Here is a 16,858-nt window from a genome sequence, read left to right on the forward strand (position 1 = left end):
TCGGCACCGATACCAGCCTAGTATCGTGCGAGTTACGATATTATCTCTTGGTATTAGGGATCGGCTTGGGTACGATTATTTTCAGATATCCCGAGTCTATTTTTTACATTCTTTGTGACCTATGTTGAATTTTTTGACTGCTCTAAATTAGAAATTTATGGCATTACGACTGATTACTGAAACCTGTTACGATTTGAATTTGCTGATGGTCTGCTTAAGATGAGAATTACTTATATAAGTTTAATTTTACCAACTTGGCCCTAACTTTGCCGCGTTAACATCTATAAACAGTCTGTAATACAACTCGTTTCAAACGCAACAAACAACGATTTTATATCTTTGTTGCGAAACAAGCACAATAGACAGCGGCTGAGCGTTCGGCGGGTTGGTGGATAACAAGTGAAACAGTCAGCGCTGGTCAAAGTTACTATCGGTTTTTACCAATGGTGAACTAAGCTGAAGCGGCGTTCCAGCACAAGAATGTCAACACACTTTAAAATCTCCTTCATTGTATTTGAACTAAGATTTAAGCTCTCTATTCATGTACTACTTTGAATGATAACATCAGGTTTCTTAAGGTTATTTGTTTTAAACGTCCCAATATGACGTAGCTTAGTGACGTATTTTTTTTTTAATTTTGTGTATTCCGGTAAGAAAACCAATTTAGTTCCATCCCTGCTTTTCCTAAGAAGGATCGATACAAACGAAGTCCTTGATGATCCTTGAGGCAGCATGTCGTAAATAAAACCAAACGTCCTTCTCAATATCGCAAAAAATGGCGATGGCCGACTTGTATTGCGCTCGTCTGTGGAGTTTTGAAAGAACAACTTTGCTGGTCGCTGATGTTGGTCAATTCCAGTGGCGCTGTGTTTTACCTCCAGCTAAAATATCTGGCAGTTGTTGGAAAAGCACCATCGCCTGTCAAACGAAACCTAATTCGACGCCATCTTTATAGTTTTAAGTTTCGGAGGTGGTGTTTTTTTGTGAATCCACGTTGGGATCCGACACAGTCTGAAGCTTCCCAAAGCGCCTCTAATCCATTTGTTTCTTATTCTTTTCGGTCAAGTCCTTTTGCTTTAGCTCCCACAGCTTCTGTGTGTCGCAGAATCCCAGCTTTCCTTTGTTAAACGAGTTGGGTCCAGCTGAAGTCGGAGTATCTCTGCAAAGTTCAGAGTAGAATTCAATTAGGTTGATTTGCAAAACTTGAAAAAGTATGGACACCTCATAAACCAGTGTCTGTCAGCATTTTTTTGCGTCGACCCAAACACTAAACTTGGGGCGAGTCAATTCTCTTTACTGAACTTTTAGTTGCTTGAAGTGAACAAAACAGAAGACATCAACATGAATCGAGTAAAACGTTTTCACATAATTCATGTATTATCATTGCTTCCGCAATATTCAAAATTTGTTGTAAATATTGTTCACAGTCAAATGCCAACAAATGCAGCCATGTGGACTACTGCAGTCGGCGACCCACAAAATCAAACGGTCACACAATCCTGGGTGCTATGGGTTGGGAAACACTGACTTAAACCTAAACGGTATTAAATCAGGAATCTAAAATTGCATCCAATCAAATTAAATACCCAATGGTCGTATGTATGTAGTAGCTTATTAATTTATTATTATTAGATTTTCAAGGTTAAATATCTGACCTTCCAACATTCCTCATTCTCATCCTCGCTTCAGCCGGCATCTCCTCCGGTTCGCTCTGTTGAACACCAAAACATTTTTAACATCAACATTAAAACACGCTGAAAAACATGAAAAAACTTTTAAGTCAGTGTTGGCAAAATAAGACGTCTAGGTACGAACAGGATACATTTAAAAAAATCTTCAACAGTATTGTTGTATTTTATTAGTAAACCAGGATAAATCAAAAGAATATTGTTCTTTCTCCTAAAATGTTCCAATTTTTGTGAGGATCTCAAGTTTTTGTAATATTTCATTTTCTTACTCAATTGATACAAATCAAACGCAAGTGTCTAGCACACATGTATGTACAAAATGGCTCAATTGAGTCAGGTCATTATGATTTAGTGCAATAGACAGGGCAGAAACATGGTTAAAGATTTTAAATTGGAGGTGAAACAAATGAATCTTGTTTGCTCAAACTCACTATTCCCCGTACATTTTTGATTTACCTTATTAGGCTTTTGGAAACAAATTTATATAATGTGTAAACATTTGTCATGTACAATAAATTTAGTGATATATACATCGCTAACATCAAAAGTGTTGGAAAATAAAGATATTTAAGTTGGGCAACTTTAATATTATGTTTTGATATCACCACAAAAGCATGTAACTATCATTGATTAATTTTCAGCAAACTATTGACTGATGACTTTTGATAGATATAACAACTTAAGAGATGAAACACAAGTTGATGTAAAAAAAAAACTCTCATCAAATTAGATTATAAAGCTGTACTAGCCAAAAAAATAAACTAAAAAAGAAAATGATAATATAAAGTCTGCAAATTGATCAAGTGTCTGACCACAAAACAAATTTGTGCAAGAAATGTCAGTCCTTTTGTTTAAGAAATGGTTCTTGGAAAAGTTTGTTGAGAGCTCGGGCTTTTTTTCCTCCGATTCCGGGACAAAGACCCAATTGTTCCTCGGTGCTTTCGGCCAGGTCGGCCACGGAACCGAAAGTGGTCAGGAGGGTGTTGGCGTCGCTGCTGTTCACCGTTCGAACTGAGGAAACGACCTCGATGGCTCGCGCGTTGTAAGCAACAGACGGACGTGACTTGATCCCATCAGCCGGCTTGCTCTCGTAAGCTTTTAATGTTTCGATGTAAGTCGCTGCTTCATCGTTGCTAAAGGCGAGAAGCAATGTTACGTCGGAGACAAGACATGCTTTAGCGAGCTCGCGCACGGGAAGCGTAGATTCCTTGACGTCGACCAAACAAAGAAGGACGCGGAGTTTAAACGCCCCTCCTTGTCGCAGCCGCTTCAGACGCTCGTATATGTACTCGGGTTTCAAAGCATGGTAACGCAGGCTGAGGAACAAACAGCAGGTCGTGGTCCCAAGGATATAATCGACAGACATCGCAGATGTTGTGTCGGCGAACTTCCACGGAACTCCGCCGATAAGTTCGAGAAGTGGGTTTCCTCTCTGACACGGATTCACAACGATCGAATTCCCGCTCCCCAACATCGAAGCGTGCGACGTCGACATCTGCTTCATCGCTGGCTTCTCTTCATCGGGTTTCGCGCCAAGGAATCCGAAAGCGTTCACGAATGTCTTCGGTTGCTTGCTGCCCTCTGGTGGTGGTTGTTTAGCAACAGGGGTGTCCTTATTGTCCTGGCTTTCAGGGACTTGGTTGTCGAGCCAAGCGCTACAAATGTCGTCATCTTCATCGTCGAAGAGTTTCTCAATTTCTTGCGACATTTTTATGACTTGGTAGGAATTATTTCAATGAATGATCTTTGTTATAGAGACCGATTGTTGGGCTTTCGATGAAGGTGAATGAGATTTCTATCTGTGAAACGTTTGTAAAACTTACGTCGCTGTCGTCGTTGAATATCGCAGCAGCTTTTTTAGATTTCGGGAGAAGTTTTGTATTCTTCTGCGCAGTCTTGTCTTCTTTCTGCGCAACAAAGAATAAATAAAATAATGCAGCTTACTATTTTGTAATATTGCAGTGAGGCCGAACTAAGACCAGCAAGGTATTTTATCCAACATGCAACATATACTTTAATAAGGCTATAATATTATTACTAAAATTTAATTCAATGTAATGTTTGTCTTATGCAAAACTTAACTAAATCTGTTGAAATTTTAATCTACAAATTCCATAAAGCTAACTATCTATTTTTGCTTTCTTTAAAAAAAAAAGTCTGACACAAAAAAAATTTAGTTAGTCAAAACAGTTAATTAGGCCCTTAATGAATCAATTGGTGTCCCTTGTGATAATACAAGATTGTCCACAGACTTGGACCACCAGTATACTTAATTTTAGTTGAGTGGATTATAATTGTAAGTTTATAACTAGAGCCTTTTTCTATTTTTAAGATTTAAATTACAATTAGAATTACCTAATTCTTGGAAACTAAAAAAAACAAAAATCTAAAAAAAAACTAGAATTATCGTCCAATCGGCTGTGCATTTAACAGACACATAAACCCAAACCTTGCCAAGTTTAAGAGTTATCGGAGCTGGCTGCGTCTTTTCTTCGCTGCTTTTTTTCTCCGTCTTTTTAAAACCAAACCTCGCGCCGGCCGAAAGATTTATCTTTTTTTTCACCACTCCCCCAATCGGTTCGGTCGAAGATCTTTTGACAGATGAATATTTGGATGAGCCTAGCGGAAAAAACTGGAACTCGTGAAACACAAAGTCGGAACTCGCAACAAATTAACTTTACAGTGAGACTGACTTTCATAAAAAATATTGATGTTGGACCACATTAATCCACAACACTAGTCTTGGACTCTAGCAGTGGTCTCCATCCTTTTTAGTAACCGAACCCAAATTAAATTACTTATGAAATAAAATCAGCATTTACATGCGACCCCAGTTTGTTTTCCGATAAGTAATTTCTAAACTTATTAAGAATGTTTTTAAATATTAAAGATAACTGTGGCTACACATATATGTACAGAAATGAGAAGTTTCAATTAGGACATGGATTTAATATTAACACATGAAACGCCAGTTTTAATTTTTTTCAACATTCAATAAACTCAAACACAAGCGAAATGAAATTACTAAAACTGCAGGAATTAGTAAATGATGGCGACCCCAGAATATGTTTAGGCGACCCCACATGGGGTCGCTACCCATAGGTTGGAGACCATTGCTCTAGATAAATCTTTATAGAAAAAATATGGTGTGTCGAGGTAATGTAAAATAATTTAAAAAAAAATGTAATAGCTAAAATTCAAAATATGACTAAACGGCCTTGAAAACGTTTTACATAATCCCAAAGTCCCCCTAACTTCAGCACTTACCCCCCAAAAAATGCACTCTGAGTCTAGTGTCAAAACAGCCTCCCCAAACACCGCCATTTAAAAAAATATGGAGCATATACGTCAACACTAGACATATATATGTATTTTTATTTTAAAATGATGGTATTAAAAGACCGCAAACGTTTACTCACCCTTTGATGAATCTGACATCATTAAGGTTTAAGCTTTTAAAATTTCATGGAAATATTTAAAAAAAATCTGTCGGAAACAAACAAAGTTTTAGAAAAAAAAGTAAAAATGGTGGAACAAAAATAGAAAAAGTGATTTGAAATAATACTTAACAAATAAATATAAACAGACAAAGGGTTAAGTCATTGCTTTTCTGTGATAATCTGCGGGCGCAGTCTCGTATTCATTTGCATTATAAAATAAATTGACATTGTTCTTAACGTAAATCATGACATCGTTGACCCAAAACAATAAAGCCTTTAAACTTTTTGGACCGGGACCAGCGTCCGTTAACAAAACAGCTTTCATCTGAATAAAAAAGCGAATGAAATGTGGGATTCCGTACAGCTGGCTGGCGCTTCGGTGGGGAAACTTCTCCACGATGTCTCCGTACTGAGGTCGTTCAAACTTGTACAAGAGTTGAGATCCGAGCATTACGTTAAAGTACTCCTTCAAACCGTTGCTCATCTCTCGAAGTTGATCAACTTCCGTGTTTTTGTCCTCGCACTTGGCTTCCATGTACTTTTTCAAAATTGCTTCCACGGTGAAAGTTGCTGGGAGTTTGAACAAAAGTTTTTGTCGCGTTATGAAATCCCAGTCGTCGACAAGAAATGGTTTCAATTCGTCGGGAAGTTTCAGTTGTTCCTGGAAAGCTTTTGACAATGAACTTTCTGAAACATCCTCGATTGAAGTGATGCGTGACCGTTTGCGCTTTGGCTCCACCTGGAGGACAATTTGTTGCAAGTTCGAAGTCGAAATATTCTCTGGAGGAATTTTCCTTTTTTCTGTTGTAACCAATTCTCTTTCGTTCTTAATTCCTTTCACACTTCTCGTCCGTTTCTTGTCTTTGTATTGTTTTAAAATCTCTTTTTGTTTTATTAAATTTGCGTCGTTATACTTCAGAACCCTCCCTTCATTCACCCATTCATCCCAGTGTTTGTTCCATCCATTATAATGCACGAAATACCGAGCTTTTCCGTCATTTAGTTGCTCCGCCTTCAAACATTTAGCTTCGTAAATTAACGGACCTTGGTAGCAAAAAATTCGCTCGTTTTCCTTAAACTTTAAATCTTTTTCTGAAAGTTTTGGACTCATTTCCACAAAGCAGCAAAAGTTTTTAGTTATGTTTTATTCAAGTATAACGAACTCGCTTCACACAATAATATGCTACAAATGATTGAAATAACCAGATGGTTAACCATAAAACAATAAATAAATTACTATCTCAATCAAACGTCTCGCAATAAGAACATGATTCATGAACCCAATTCACTCACCTTTTAGCAATTTGACCAAAATATTTTTGGCAAAAACTTTTGTTAAGTTTGAACAAATTAAATTTTTTTCTTGTAATTTCGGGAAATAAATGTAATTTTTAAAACTTTTAGCATCCATTTACCATAAACATATTATTTGCCGAATTATTTGTCAAAAACCATCGTATGGGGAAAATAACATTTCCTAACAATTTCCCAGTAGTATATTCTTTTGCAAATAGGACGCATGTCCGATGGTATAATGAATATTTTACATCGATTTCCTTTACTTGCTAGGCCGGTCCTAGCACATCGAGTGTGCAAATTCAGCTTCCTGCGGAATTTGCGCTTTATATTCTACAGAACGGTCGAGCTGCCGATTTTTCAAAGGTAGAATACATCTAGCAGTACAACAATATGCACTTGTTTGAAACAAAAGTATAAGGAAAAAATATACAAATATGGGCATTAGCCAACATCAAGTGTACGTCACATTTTAAATAACTTAAGTGAAGTTCAGTTTAATCAATCGCAAAGCGAAAAATGCGTTTATTTTGTTAAATTAAGCAAAACTTTAATCTTAAATGTGAGCTTAAATATAAGATAAGATTAGCACTTTTGGCTCCACAACTGTACTGTTTGAAATATTTGTAAATGGTTCTAAATACATATTTCTATATATCATACAGATTACTATTATATTAATTAGCAGTGTTACTTAATATATGAGGCAGTTGTTTAAAAATATGGTAAGCAGTGTTACGAAACATGACGAAAATAACGAAAAGATTATTTCGCCGAAATGACAACGATTGATATTTGGCGGATTTTCCCCGAGATAAAAAAAAACTTTAGTATTCTATTATGACACATTAAATGTATTTTAATTTGAGCTAAACTATAGTAATCATGAAATAAAAACTACATCTACATAATAAAAGAGAAGGTTTGTTAGATGTAAGATGTTCGCACAGTCGGTGATGATTATAATATGAATTTCGAGCAGTATAACGTTGCGCCGCTTTAGCTCAGGGGTAGAGAACTGGTTTTCGTGGTCGTGAGTTCAAACCTCACTGTTCGAAAACTGTTGAAACGTTCACTTTCCGTTTACAATGTGTTGCATCACAGTGTTACGTCACAGTCGATGCGATTCACAAAACGTTACAATGCAAATTTCAACATGGTTCAATGTTACCAAGATTGTGTTTAAGCACATATCCCAGGCCCCAGCGTTAGTTAATTTGATAAAGGTATATTTAGAAGTAGAGTTTAAGTAAAAGATAGTCCAAATTTAACGTATCCGCGCAAAACTTTTTTTCAAGCGCAATTACCTGTCGGGGAAATAAAAAAATAAAATTAAGTACATTTCCTTCATAAAGTAAAATTTTAATGTTTCCAACTAAGACTATTATGTTTGGGAACTTATTGATGCCTGTTACCGCGTAAAGTTTAGGTAGAGTTCGCAAATTTACGAAGAATTTAATTTTTATTTTAAAGCCGTTTGTTAGCGATAGTAATTGAGGCCAAAGCCTAATGACTCTGCAATGCTTAGCAGAGTTCGCGAAAAAAAGCTTTATTGCAACAGTTAACAGTAAGTATTTGTTTTTTCAATTAGGATTTTTCTTACATTTGACGCAGTTTAGCACCTGTGTTACGTATTTGCTTAAATCGGGGCAGCTCCTTGACGAGGGGTTCAGGCTTTCCACTAAGACTGCCTGGCAAAACCTACGCCTTACTGTATATACCCTACTTAACCTGGGCAACGCCGGGTATTTCGTCTAGTTAATTATAAAGTAGTACAAATACCAATATTATTAAACTAACAAAAGCTATAGTTGTAAACCAACAACATAAAAGTATTATCTAACCAAAAACTTTATTTCACCTAAAGTTTTTGGTTTTGACATATGTATTGTTAAATTAATGTCTTTAAAAGACTTTTTAATTTTTAAAACATTTTCCCCAAATAAAAAAAAAACCTTAACTCATGGAATAAATATCACGTGTGTTACGCATGAGTAAGCAAAGGTACAAACATTTTTTGGAAAAAAAAAACTTTTATTTTTATTTAATTAAACATTAAGAAGGCGTACTTTACAAGGGGTTTAATGAGGTAAAATTAAACGATGGCGACTTTTGCGACACGACTGCACAGATTGGGAACAATTTACACCAGGTGACTTCACAAACAAACTAATTTTCTATCATTCTTATTATATTACATGCTTAACTTAAACATATGACGTGTTTTAGAGAGTTTACTGAACATTGTATTTTAGATTTGTAGCGCTGAGTCCTACCCTGATTTACCTAAAAAACAGATTCAGATTTGCCAATATATTTTCACCACATTTTAAGCTAACATAAGTGCCTATATTGAAAAGAATTTTTTTTAATTAAAAATAAGCCAGACGAGTGCATATTCGATATTTTTTCTAAATAGATAGTGCTGTGGCAGAATTCTAGACCAGCGTCAAAACTTTTGACACCACACACCCAAGATCTTGTCAGAACGTGCCATGAAATGCAGACTGTGCCTCAAGTTGTTCAACAGATGAAACTAAAAAAATCATCACTTGCATTAACTTTATTGTTTAACAGAACAAGAAATTCGTTGGATTCTGGGATAATGAAGCATGAGGATCGTCCCATTTGGTTTGATGTCTATGAGGCCTTTCCTCCGATCCGAGATCCATATTACATCAGAGACAAAGACCCCGACAAATTTGGACTTATGCCGCAAGATTTCAAGGTGCAAGAAATATTCTACGCTGAAGATTGGGTCCGAGCGTAAGGAATCACTTGTACTTGTTGAATATAATTTTCTGCTAATTTGTCAAATTTGTTTGTGGGAAACATAATGATTCTTTACAATACATTGTACTAACAAAATGTAAAAACAGCAGTTGTCAAAGTGGAAAAGCATGTAAAAGTCGTTTTGTTGGATTTGGTGGTTTCCTCTCTAGTGTATAAAATGTTTTGGTTTTATTGCAATGTTGTATTTTAGTATTTTGCATTTTGAATGATTTAATTATACAATTTTTAATATAACTTGTAAATTGCAAATTTTAAATTCATTTTGACACTGAAGAAGTTTAGGTTTTCAAAGGGTGCTGTCAACAAAAACTTTAGGAAACCCTGGTATTAAAATTTAGTAACTTGGGTACAAATAAGTGCTTCTGTCAATTATTGCAGACGGTTTTCAATTATCAGAATTTGAAGTTCAAATAGCTTTAAATCGTAATTTTGTTTTATTTGAAGAATGATTAAAAAGAACAAAGTGCACGAAATGGATCCGTTCAACACCTGCTCAAACACAATCAACCTTCTTCCAAGTTCAAGGAAAGGAAAACCAACATTTAGCAGATTGTAAGCAGATTATAAAGTTGTATTTATTATTTTTTTTTGATAAGTTTAGCGTTCAAAGCAGAATCAATGTGTTAGGTCACAAAGTATGGCTAAAATCCCTATATTATCAGATTGGCACCGATGCGACCCCAGTGTCAGACTTCCTTAACTCAGTTTTTATTCAATGCCATGCTGTAATATATCTTTGCTTAATTAGGAAAACATAAGTTGTATTTTTTACTGTTGTTATGATTAAGTTTCCATAAAGGGACCTATATTTTTAAAATGTAAGCCAATGTTTTTAAATGAAAACGAGAGAATAATATCTAAAAATATTTTATGCAATTCGATATAAAAGTGATTCTTTAGGTAGTTATGGTATAATTAAGGTCATTTAAAAACTTTTATTTATAAAGCAACCATCATCAAACATATTGTGATGCGTTGTTTTTATTTCTGTTTAGATTTATCGATAGTTTCAAAAAATTGGAAAAAGAAAATGAAGAAAGAGATCAACAGGAGATTTTCCAAATGACCATTGAACGTTTGTCAGAAGAATTAAAGAAAGCGATAGAATTGCCACCGATTCAACAGGATTCTCCGACTGTGCAATAAATAAACAATAAACCTCTTTTTTACAACTAGTTGTTGTTTGTCAATTTCTTTAGATTTACGTTGGCAAAGGGATTATGAAGTTGCTTTCAAACTTGGCTAAGTTGCCTTCTATAAAACACCACAACATATTTTAATTGGCATAAAATTAAAATTATATTGCACAACACTTGGGTAAGGGGAAATTAGGGCTCTGGTCTGGAATCCTACCGGAATTTTATATTGCTCTTCCATATTCAATTATTCATTGCAATTTAATTTCTGACATCCTATTTCGTTACTGTAAAAAAACAAAAGCAGTAGGATTCTTGACCAGCGCTGAAATTATTCAAACTTTAAGGGGTAATTAAGTGAATTCAGTACCTCAATTAAACGTCAGAAAATTTAAATGTGGAAATTTCAGAAACCTTTCTTTTATAGTGTAACAAAACATAAAACCACAGTTAAGTTGTAACATGATCCATAAGCTTGTTGGAATCACAGAAGGTCGTAGAAGTAATCGAGTCCTTGACCGATCTCCCAAATCGCGATCCCGGTTCCAAGTTGTTGGGCCAACTCCAGTCTTGTGTGGATCGACTGGCAGCCAAAAAGTTGAAAGTTTACAGAAAAATAAAGAATAATAAACTAGCTTCGACAAATAATTAGGAGTAGAAAACAGAACATGAGTTTGCGTAGATTCAGGAAGATTTATTTTATCCAGGAAAAAATTTTTAGGTTCAACAACAGCACATAGTTTTCACCAGGGCTTATGCTTGTATGTTGGCTTCAAACAACGCCGCCAAAGGTTTGATAAAGAAGAATTATAAATAACGGAAATGTCTAGTAAATCTTTCAAAGAACAGCCTTTCTGTAAAACTTTGTAATTAATGTTTTGAGTTGAATTGAATGGAATTCTAAAAAAAACAAGTTTATTAGATAAACATGGGGAATCAGTTAAACTAATGGGCCATAAAAGCTGAATATTTTTGTTGTATTTCTGTGAAAGTCATTTCATATTTTACAACAAGTAGTTTGGAGTGGGAAAAGACGTGATTTGATTTATATTCAAAATAGACAACATATTTACCAACTGCTATATTACGCCATTGGATGAACAACATCCCCTTCAATGGGCGAACAGACATGAAAATAGAAATAATATTGGGGTAGAGCACCATTAAATACCCCACTATTGTGTTTTAAATATGCGAACAATACAGTTTGAAAGTTGCCCAAAAAGTGTCAGGTATCGGGTATCACAAATAACATAGGCTGATGACCCCGAATACTGCTCCGAGATACAGTTTTATTTATATCAATCATGTTAAGAAATGATAGCTTTGATTTATTTCAAGCCAGATAGCATTATTAAAAGAGCGTTGGCCGCCTCTTAGTTCTCACACACTTTAAATCAGCTTATAAGTATTGAGGAATGAAGCACAGCAGGGGTTGCCAAATACTATTCTGTGAGGTAAAGCATGAAGTGATGACATAAACCACGTAGCTACCTTGAGTGTTGGGTAGACAATGTGGGTCCGTTGACCTTGCATGACCTCCTGTTCAACGACGTGCTCTTGACTCGCAGTTTGCCAGACAAATTGCGACGGGTAAGTTTCAAGCACTTTAATGAACCTAAACAAAAAGTGAGGGAATGTTCTCCATGTTTAAGTAATTTAATACATGTGCTATATTTTATACTGACGGACCCAACATCGGAGTGTGGGCTGGCTTTTGTTTTTGACAGAAGTGGTCAGAACTTTACGCAAAATATGACGTCACAAAATGCCCACTGAAAATATAAGTTTATATGCAAAGTGGTGATATAGTTAAAATGTCTATTAAATATTAAAACTAACTGACTGTCGGAATTTATGTGGAAATAATTTCCTAAATTGCATCCACAGAAATGTAAAGTATTTCTTGGAAAGATTTATCGATTGTTTTAGGGGGGCTGACCCCCTAAGTTTCTATTTGGGATGCTGCAAATTAAATATTATTAAAAAAATATATATATTATTATTTAGTTGAAATTATAATTTATAATGTTTTAGTGTGCGGAAAATATTTATTGCCTAAGATTGGGTTTTCAGTTATTATTACGAAAATCAGCATGAAAACGATATTTTTGTGACTTACTGTTCCCCGATAACCGGTGCTGCTCCTTGTGGTGAAAACAAGTATCCATAAAAATTGAGCCCGAGTAAGATTTTGTGGCGATTTTCCATTTGTGGGTCGAGGTTTTCGACGCACGCTTTCATCCAATACACCGGGGAGTTGGGGCCGGCTTTACCCGGCTGAACGGAGAAGTCGTACGTCATTATGCTGAAAGCGTCCACTAGAGGCGCCAGTTTGGTAAAGTGCTCGCGTGTGAATGATGTCGACTTGCCGCTAAAAAAATTTGTTTTGCTTAATTTAAAATATTAGCATTAGTCCATTTGTGGATAGATAACAGTATCTTAAACATTTGCATTCATAAAGACCAGTTATTTGTTCACTGAAAGCCATCGCAGACTCAGCGAATCTGTTGATCAATGATGCAAGCAGGGCGGGCTTGAAAAACAACTAGCCTGCAATGAGGTTCGAACTCACGACCTCCGGCCATATCGGGACCGTCGCTCTACCAACTGAGCTAAACAGGCTCAAAGGCTCAGAGGGAAGCAAGTCGAGAAACGACCATACGCTTGTTTTCAAGTATTTAGGTCAGTGGTACCCAACCTTTTTGGGTTGCATAGCATAGAAATTATAAATTGTTTTGAGTCACCCTTACTGGTATTTGCTCAGTGCTTACTATAACGATTCAATAAACTAACTAAAAACAGCACACATAAACTGTACACAAGGTTGAAAAAACCTTGATTTGTTGGACTCTTATTGTACACAGAAAATTGTGTCAAGAAGCTTGAAAACTTAAAATCTAGAGGAATTAGAAATATCTCTTAAACCCTTGAGCGTTACAATTAGCACCGTGGTTAATAACCACTGATAGTGGATTTTACAATAACATAACAACTTACTTGACTGGACTTATTGAAGGTGGAATGACAAGGATTAAGGAGAGATCCTTTTCACGGAACATCTTACTCATGTGCTCAAGAACATGGATCACATCTCTGTGGAAGGAAAAAAGGAATGTTAATTTTTATAAAACTTAACAATTCCAAATAAAACATGCATGTGGTACTGAAGGATAAATAAAAATAGATACATTTGGAAAGTTTAAGAACAGGGGGGGCTGTTTTGGTTGGGGTTTTGCTGTGAAAGTTCAAGTCTGAAAAGTGAATTAGCTAAATGATGAAAAAGTTTTTACCAGACACATACAAATACAACAATTGTGATCTTGCCCTTCTTAAAACGATTTCCTATCAACAATAACAGCCTGGGTAAGCGATCGACAAACTAACAAAGTAAAAAAAAAAGTTCAGGAAATTAGAAAACAGTCCACAGTTTTAAAGCATCTGTATTGTTGCTAAAACATTTTAAACAACTATTATTATTTACTTTGATTTTCCTGACGGCATTTGACTCCAAATTTCGATCACTGCTCCGTCGAAGCCGTAATTGTTCAACGACCTCATCATAGTTTCAATCATTTCTTCTATTTCATCTTCGCTCAAGAATAGAGCTTTGTAGTCAGACAATGACCAATTGTCAAACAGCACTCGCGGCACTGTGATAATTCAAAGATTATTAAAATTACACCAAACTAAAATATAACGGCAAATAAGAATGTTCTTTAATGTCATATTATGACCGATACAAAATTGTATAATATCGGTAGGAGACCCATACTGTAGGGGTACGCTGTTTAAGTTTTTCAATCACATGTTTCTACTTTGGTTCTACTTTTGGCTTTAGGAGAGTATTATTTCAAAAATTAAGAATAACAAGGCTTTGAATGCAAAAATAAATTTTGCCTGAAGTTTTAAAAATCATTTCGAAAAATTCAATTTGATGAAACTGCCTTCTGCAAAACCAACTCAAGCGAGTTTTGTTATAACAATAGGTGAATATTATCACAGTTATTATTATCACTCACATATCTGAACATCTGTGTTGGCTTTCCTCACATCTTTCACCCAACCTAAAAATACACAAAACATTCACGTTTATAAAAGCATTTGTACTATGATGTTAAAACACATGTGGTTTTAAGGTTTTAGTTTTGGTGACCGCTGAGACATTTTAAGAAATCTGAGGTGAGTGTTGTCAGAAAACATAAAATACAAGATAACATTAAATTAAGTTTCATCTTACCTTAGTAATATTAACGACACAAGGCATATTTTAGTAGTAGTTTATGTTGTTTCTATGAAATGTAATGGTGTTAAAATTAGATAAAAGTCCAGCTTACCTTTATCGATGTCGTGTGTTCCAGTGACATGGAACTTTCCTCTCGGTTTTCGTTTTATTTGGAGCCAAACCGGACTGATCATCGAAAACTTGGAGAAGGTTTTCGCGACGTCGTAACCATGTGAGTTCCACTAGAAAGTAAAATTACAAAATCTTACAAAAATTACTGGGTTTTTCAATAAATTGAGCACATCGAGGAAAAGCAATGATTTGCAAAAACATAAATATTGAAAAATGTTTTTCTTGAAATTTAATCATAGTAACACACCCTTGTACCGAAAGGTGAACTATAAGAAAAACTCAAAATCAGAAAAAGCAATATCAGATACTTTATACTTTTGACATATATTAGCTTTTAATGTAGAATCACTGCGTTGGATTAAAACCATGTCTAATTAATTTGGTATCAGATCAGCACTGGTACCACTCTAGTATCAAACAGGGCCGATACTACCACAGCTTTGTATCAAGTATCGCCTTATATCCAATATTATCGGACATATTACAATTAATCTTTACTGCTATTATTATGAATTTGAGTGCTATACAAGTGTTTACATAAAATGTGTTCAAAACTTACCGGCGTCACATATCCCAGAACATCTCCAGAAGTGAAACGCCTCAAACCTTTCTCCTTCTCGCAATACTTTGCATGATTCTCAACGACGTCGCTTGCTTCGATTTCTTCATTCACCAAACCCCGCTCTAAAACATTGGTCTTCGCCAATTTAACCTGAAAACAATTTATTGGTTCATAAAAAATTGCTACTGACTTCTAGCTGAAACTGATATCTAAATTAATAGAGAAGTAAGCTCATATTTCACCATTGTTCTTTATTTAATATTGTCTTTTTTGAGACAAAATGTTTGTACAATTAGCAGATGAAGCTATTTTAAAGTTGGTTTTAGGTCAACTGTTTTACATTAATAAATAAAATAAGCACTATTTACTCGATAATTAATAAAATATTTAGGATTGGACAGAAATTTTGGCTTAAGGCACAAAAATACCTACAAATTGACATTTTTGCTACATTTTTCCATGACCTCTTAAACAAGATTTTGTTTAACCCAAGTAGATTTTGCTTATTCAAAATAAAATGATTTTAAACAAGTCTCTAATGTAGTATTGTGTTCTACTTGCAATAATTTTTAAGAAGTTGGTTTCATTAATTTTTTTAAGAAGTGGTTGTTATATCCAAAGCATGCTAAGCCAAAAAAAATGATGAAACAGTGGCAATAATACCATTTATACCAGGGCATCCCAACCCGGGATTCATGGCTACTCAACAAATCGGTCTACCTTTTATTATGAACTAATACTTTCAGTGCTAAGTGGCAATAAAGTGGACCATGTTTGAAAAGTATGTCAAGTGCACCCACAAGTTTTATTTAACAGACCAAACCAGCACATAAAAGCAAAAATGTGCATTAAATCCATTGATCAAATCAATTTTTGTTATTTTTTTCTGATTTTGGTGGGTATCTGCCGTGGCCTATTATTATCTGAATAAGTTCATGACCAATCAACAAAATCTAGCTGAGAAAGCCTGATATAGTTTTAAACCTAACTCCTTACGTGTTGCACAAAACAATTTTTAAAGCAGTGATTCCCAACCTTTTTTTACCATGCTCATTTCAAATCCTTAATTACAGGACCTAAAATATTGTCTTCAACCCTAAACCAACAATTTTGCCAAAATAAAAGTAAAAATGCTCTAACACAAAAGTTGCATTAAACTTCTGAATAAGCTGACAATTTCCAATGAACTCGGACACCATGAAACCTTTATAGCCAAGATTGCCCCATTACATTGTAGTACCTCACCACCAAATATTTTTGGCATGGACTGCTCATCTAAGACCTACCAACATGTCATTTAGTGATAAACATTGGCGGCCTAGTGAATTTATAATAAAAATAGATGTTTTGGTGTATATATTCTCCTTTTTTGGCATGAAATTTTTTTTTCAAATAATGTAATGTGGTCTGGGCCAGGTCGGGAAGCACTGCCTTAAACGTCCCGACTCCTGACCTTTGAACTTTTGTCTTTGGATTTCTTTTTCTTTGCTTTTGACAGAGTTGAAGAAACATAATAAGCACAAGCCAGAATGATAAGTAACGAAGCTAACTTTATCAAAGTAACCTTCATTGTGGTTTTGTAAACT

General features: G+C 35.1%; 3 protein-coding genes, 1 non-coding gene and 1 pseudogene across 5 annotated transcripts; 1 reads left to right on the plus strand and 4 right to left on the minus strand.

Annotated features, from left to right (window-relative positions):
• Positions 1-326: 326 nt before the first annotated feature.
• On the minus strand, positions 327-5,193 carry LOC146137139 (PEST proteolytic signal-containing nuclear protein-like). 2 transcript variants are annotated; one of them, XM_083393389.1, is made up of 5 exons: positions 5,108-5,193; positions 4,138-4,307; positions 3,512-3,595; positions 1,656-1,711; positions 327-1,159 (listed from the first exon to the last, which is right to left on the minus strand). In XM_083393389.1, the coding sequence occupies exons 1-5, from the start codon at positions 5,127-5,129 to the stop codon at positions 1,033-1,035; spliced, it is 459 nt and encodes a 152-aa protein (XP_083249515.1). In that variant the 5' UTR covers positions 5,130-5,193; the 3' UTR covers positions 327-1,032. The 2 variants fall into 2 exon arrangements, with proteins under 2 accessions (XP_083249515.1, XP_083249514.1); XM_083393388.1 differs by lacking the exons at positions 327-1,159; positions 1,656-1,711 and having other exon boundaries at positions 2,154-3,595; positions 4,138-4,279; positions 5,108-5,174.
• On the minus strand, positions 5,174-6,407 carry LOC146137140 (mortality factor 4-like protein 1 pseudogene; annotated as a pseudogene).
• Positions 6,408-8,430: 2,023 nt separating this feature from the next.
• LOC146137141 (small ribosomal subunit protein mS23-like) lies at positions 8,431-10,460 on the plus strand. The gene is made up of 4 exons (XM_083393184.1): positions 8,431-8,576; positions 9,002-9,190; positions 9,662-9,769; positions 10,213-10,460. Exons 1-4 carry the CDS (start codon positions 8,527-8,529, stop codon positions 10,361-10,363), a joined length of 498 nt encoding a protein of 165 aa, XP_083249310.1. The 5' UTR covers positions 8,431-8,526; the 3' UTR covers positions 10,364-10,460.
• On the minus strand, positions 10,206-16,851 carry LOC146137142 (chitinase domain-containing protein 1-like). Its single transcript, XM_083393181.1, has 9 exons — positions 16,726-16,851; positions 15,270-15,422; positions 14,691-14,820; positions 14,376-14,420; positions 13,838-14,006; positions 13,354-13,449; positions 12,476-12,727; positions 11,848-11,971; positions 10,206-10,936 (listed from the first exon to the last, which is right to left on the minus strand). The coding sequence occupies exons 1-9, from the start codon at positions 16,840-16,842 to the stop codon at positions 10,838-10,840; spliced, it is 1,185 nt and encodes a 394-aa protein (XP_083249307.1). The 5' UTR covers positions 16,843-16,851; the 3' UTR covers positions 10,206-10,837.
• Trnai-gau (transfer RNA isoleucine (anticodon GAU)) lies at positions 12,904-12,978 on the minus strand. The gene has a single exon. It is a non-coding gene; the product is annotated as a tRNA-Ile (tRNA).
• Positions 16,852-16,858: the final 7 nt, after the last annotated feature.

This window comes from Ascidiella aspersa, chromosome 7 (genome assembly GCF_963924565.1).
Source record: "Ascidiella aspersa chromosome 7, kaAscAspe10.2, whole genome shotgun sequence".
Lineage (NCBI taxonomy): Eukaryota > Metazoa > Chordata > Ascidiacea > Phlebobranchia > Ascidiidae > Ascidiella > Ascidiella aspersa.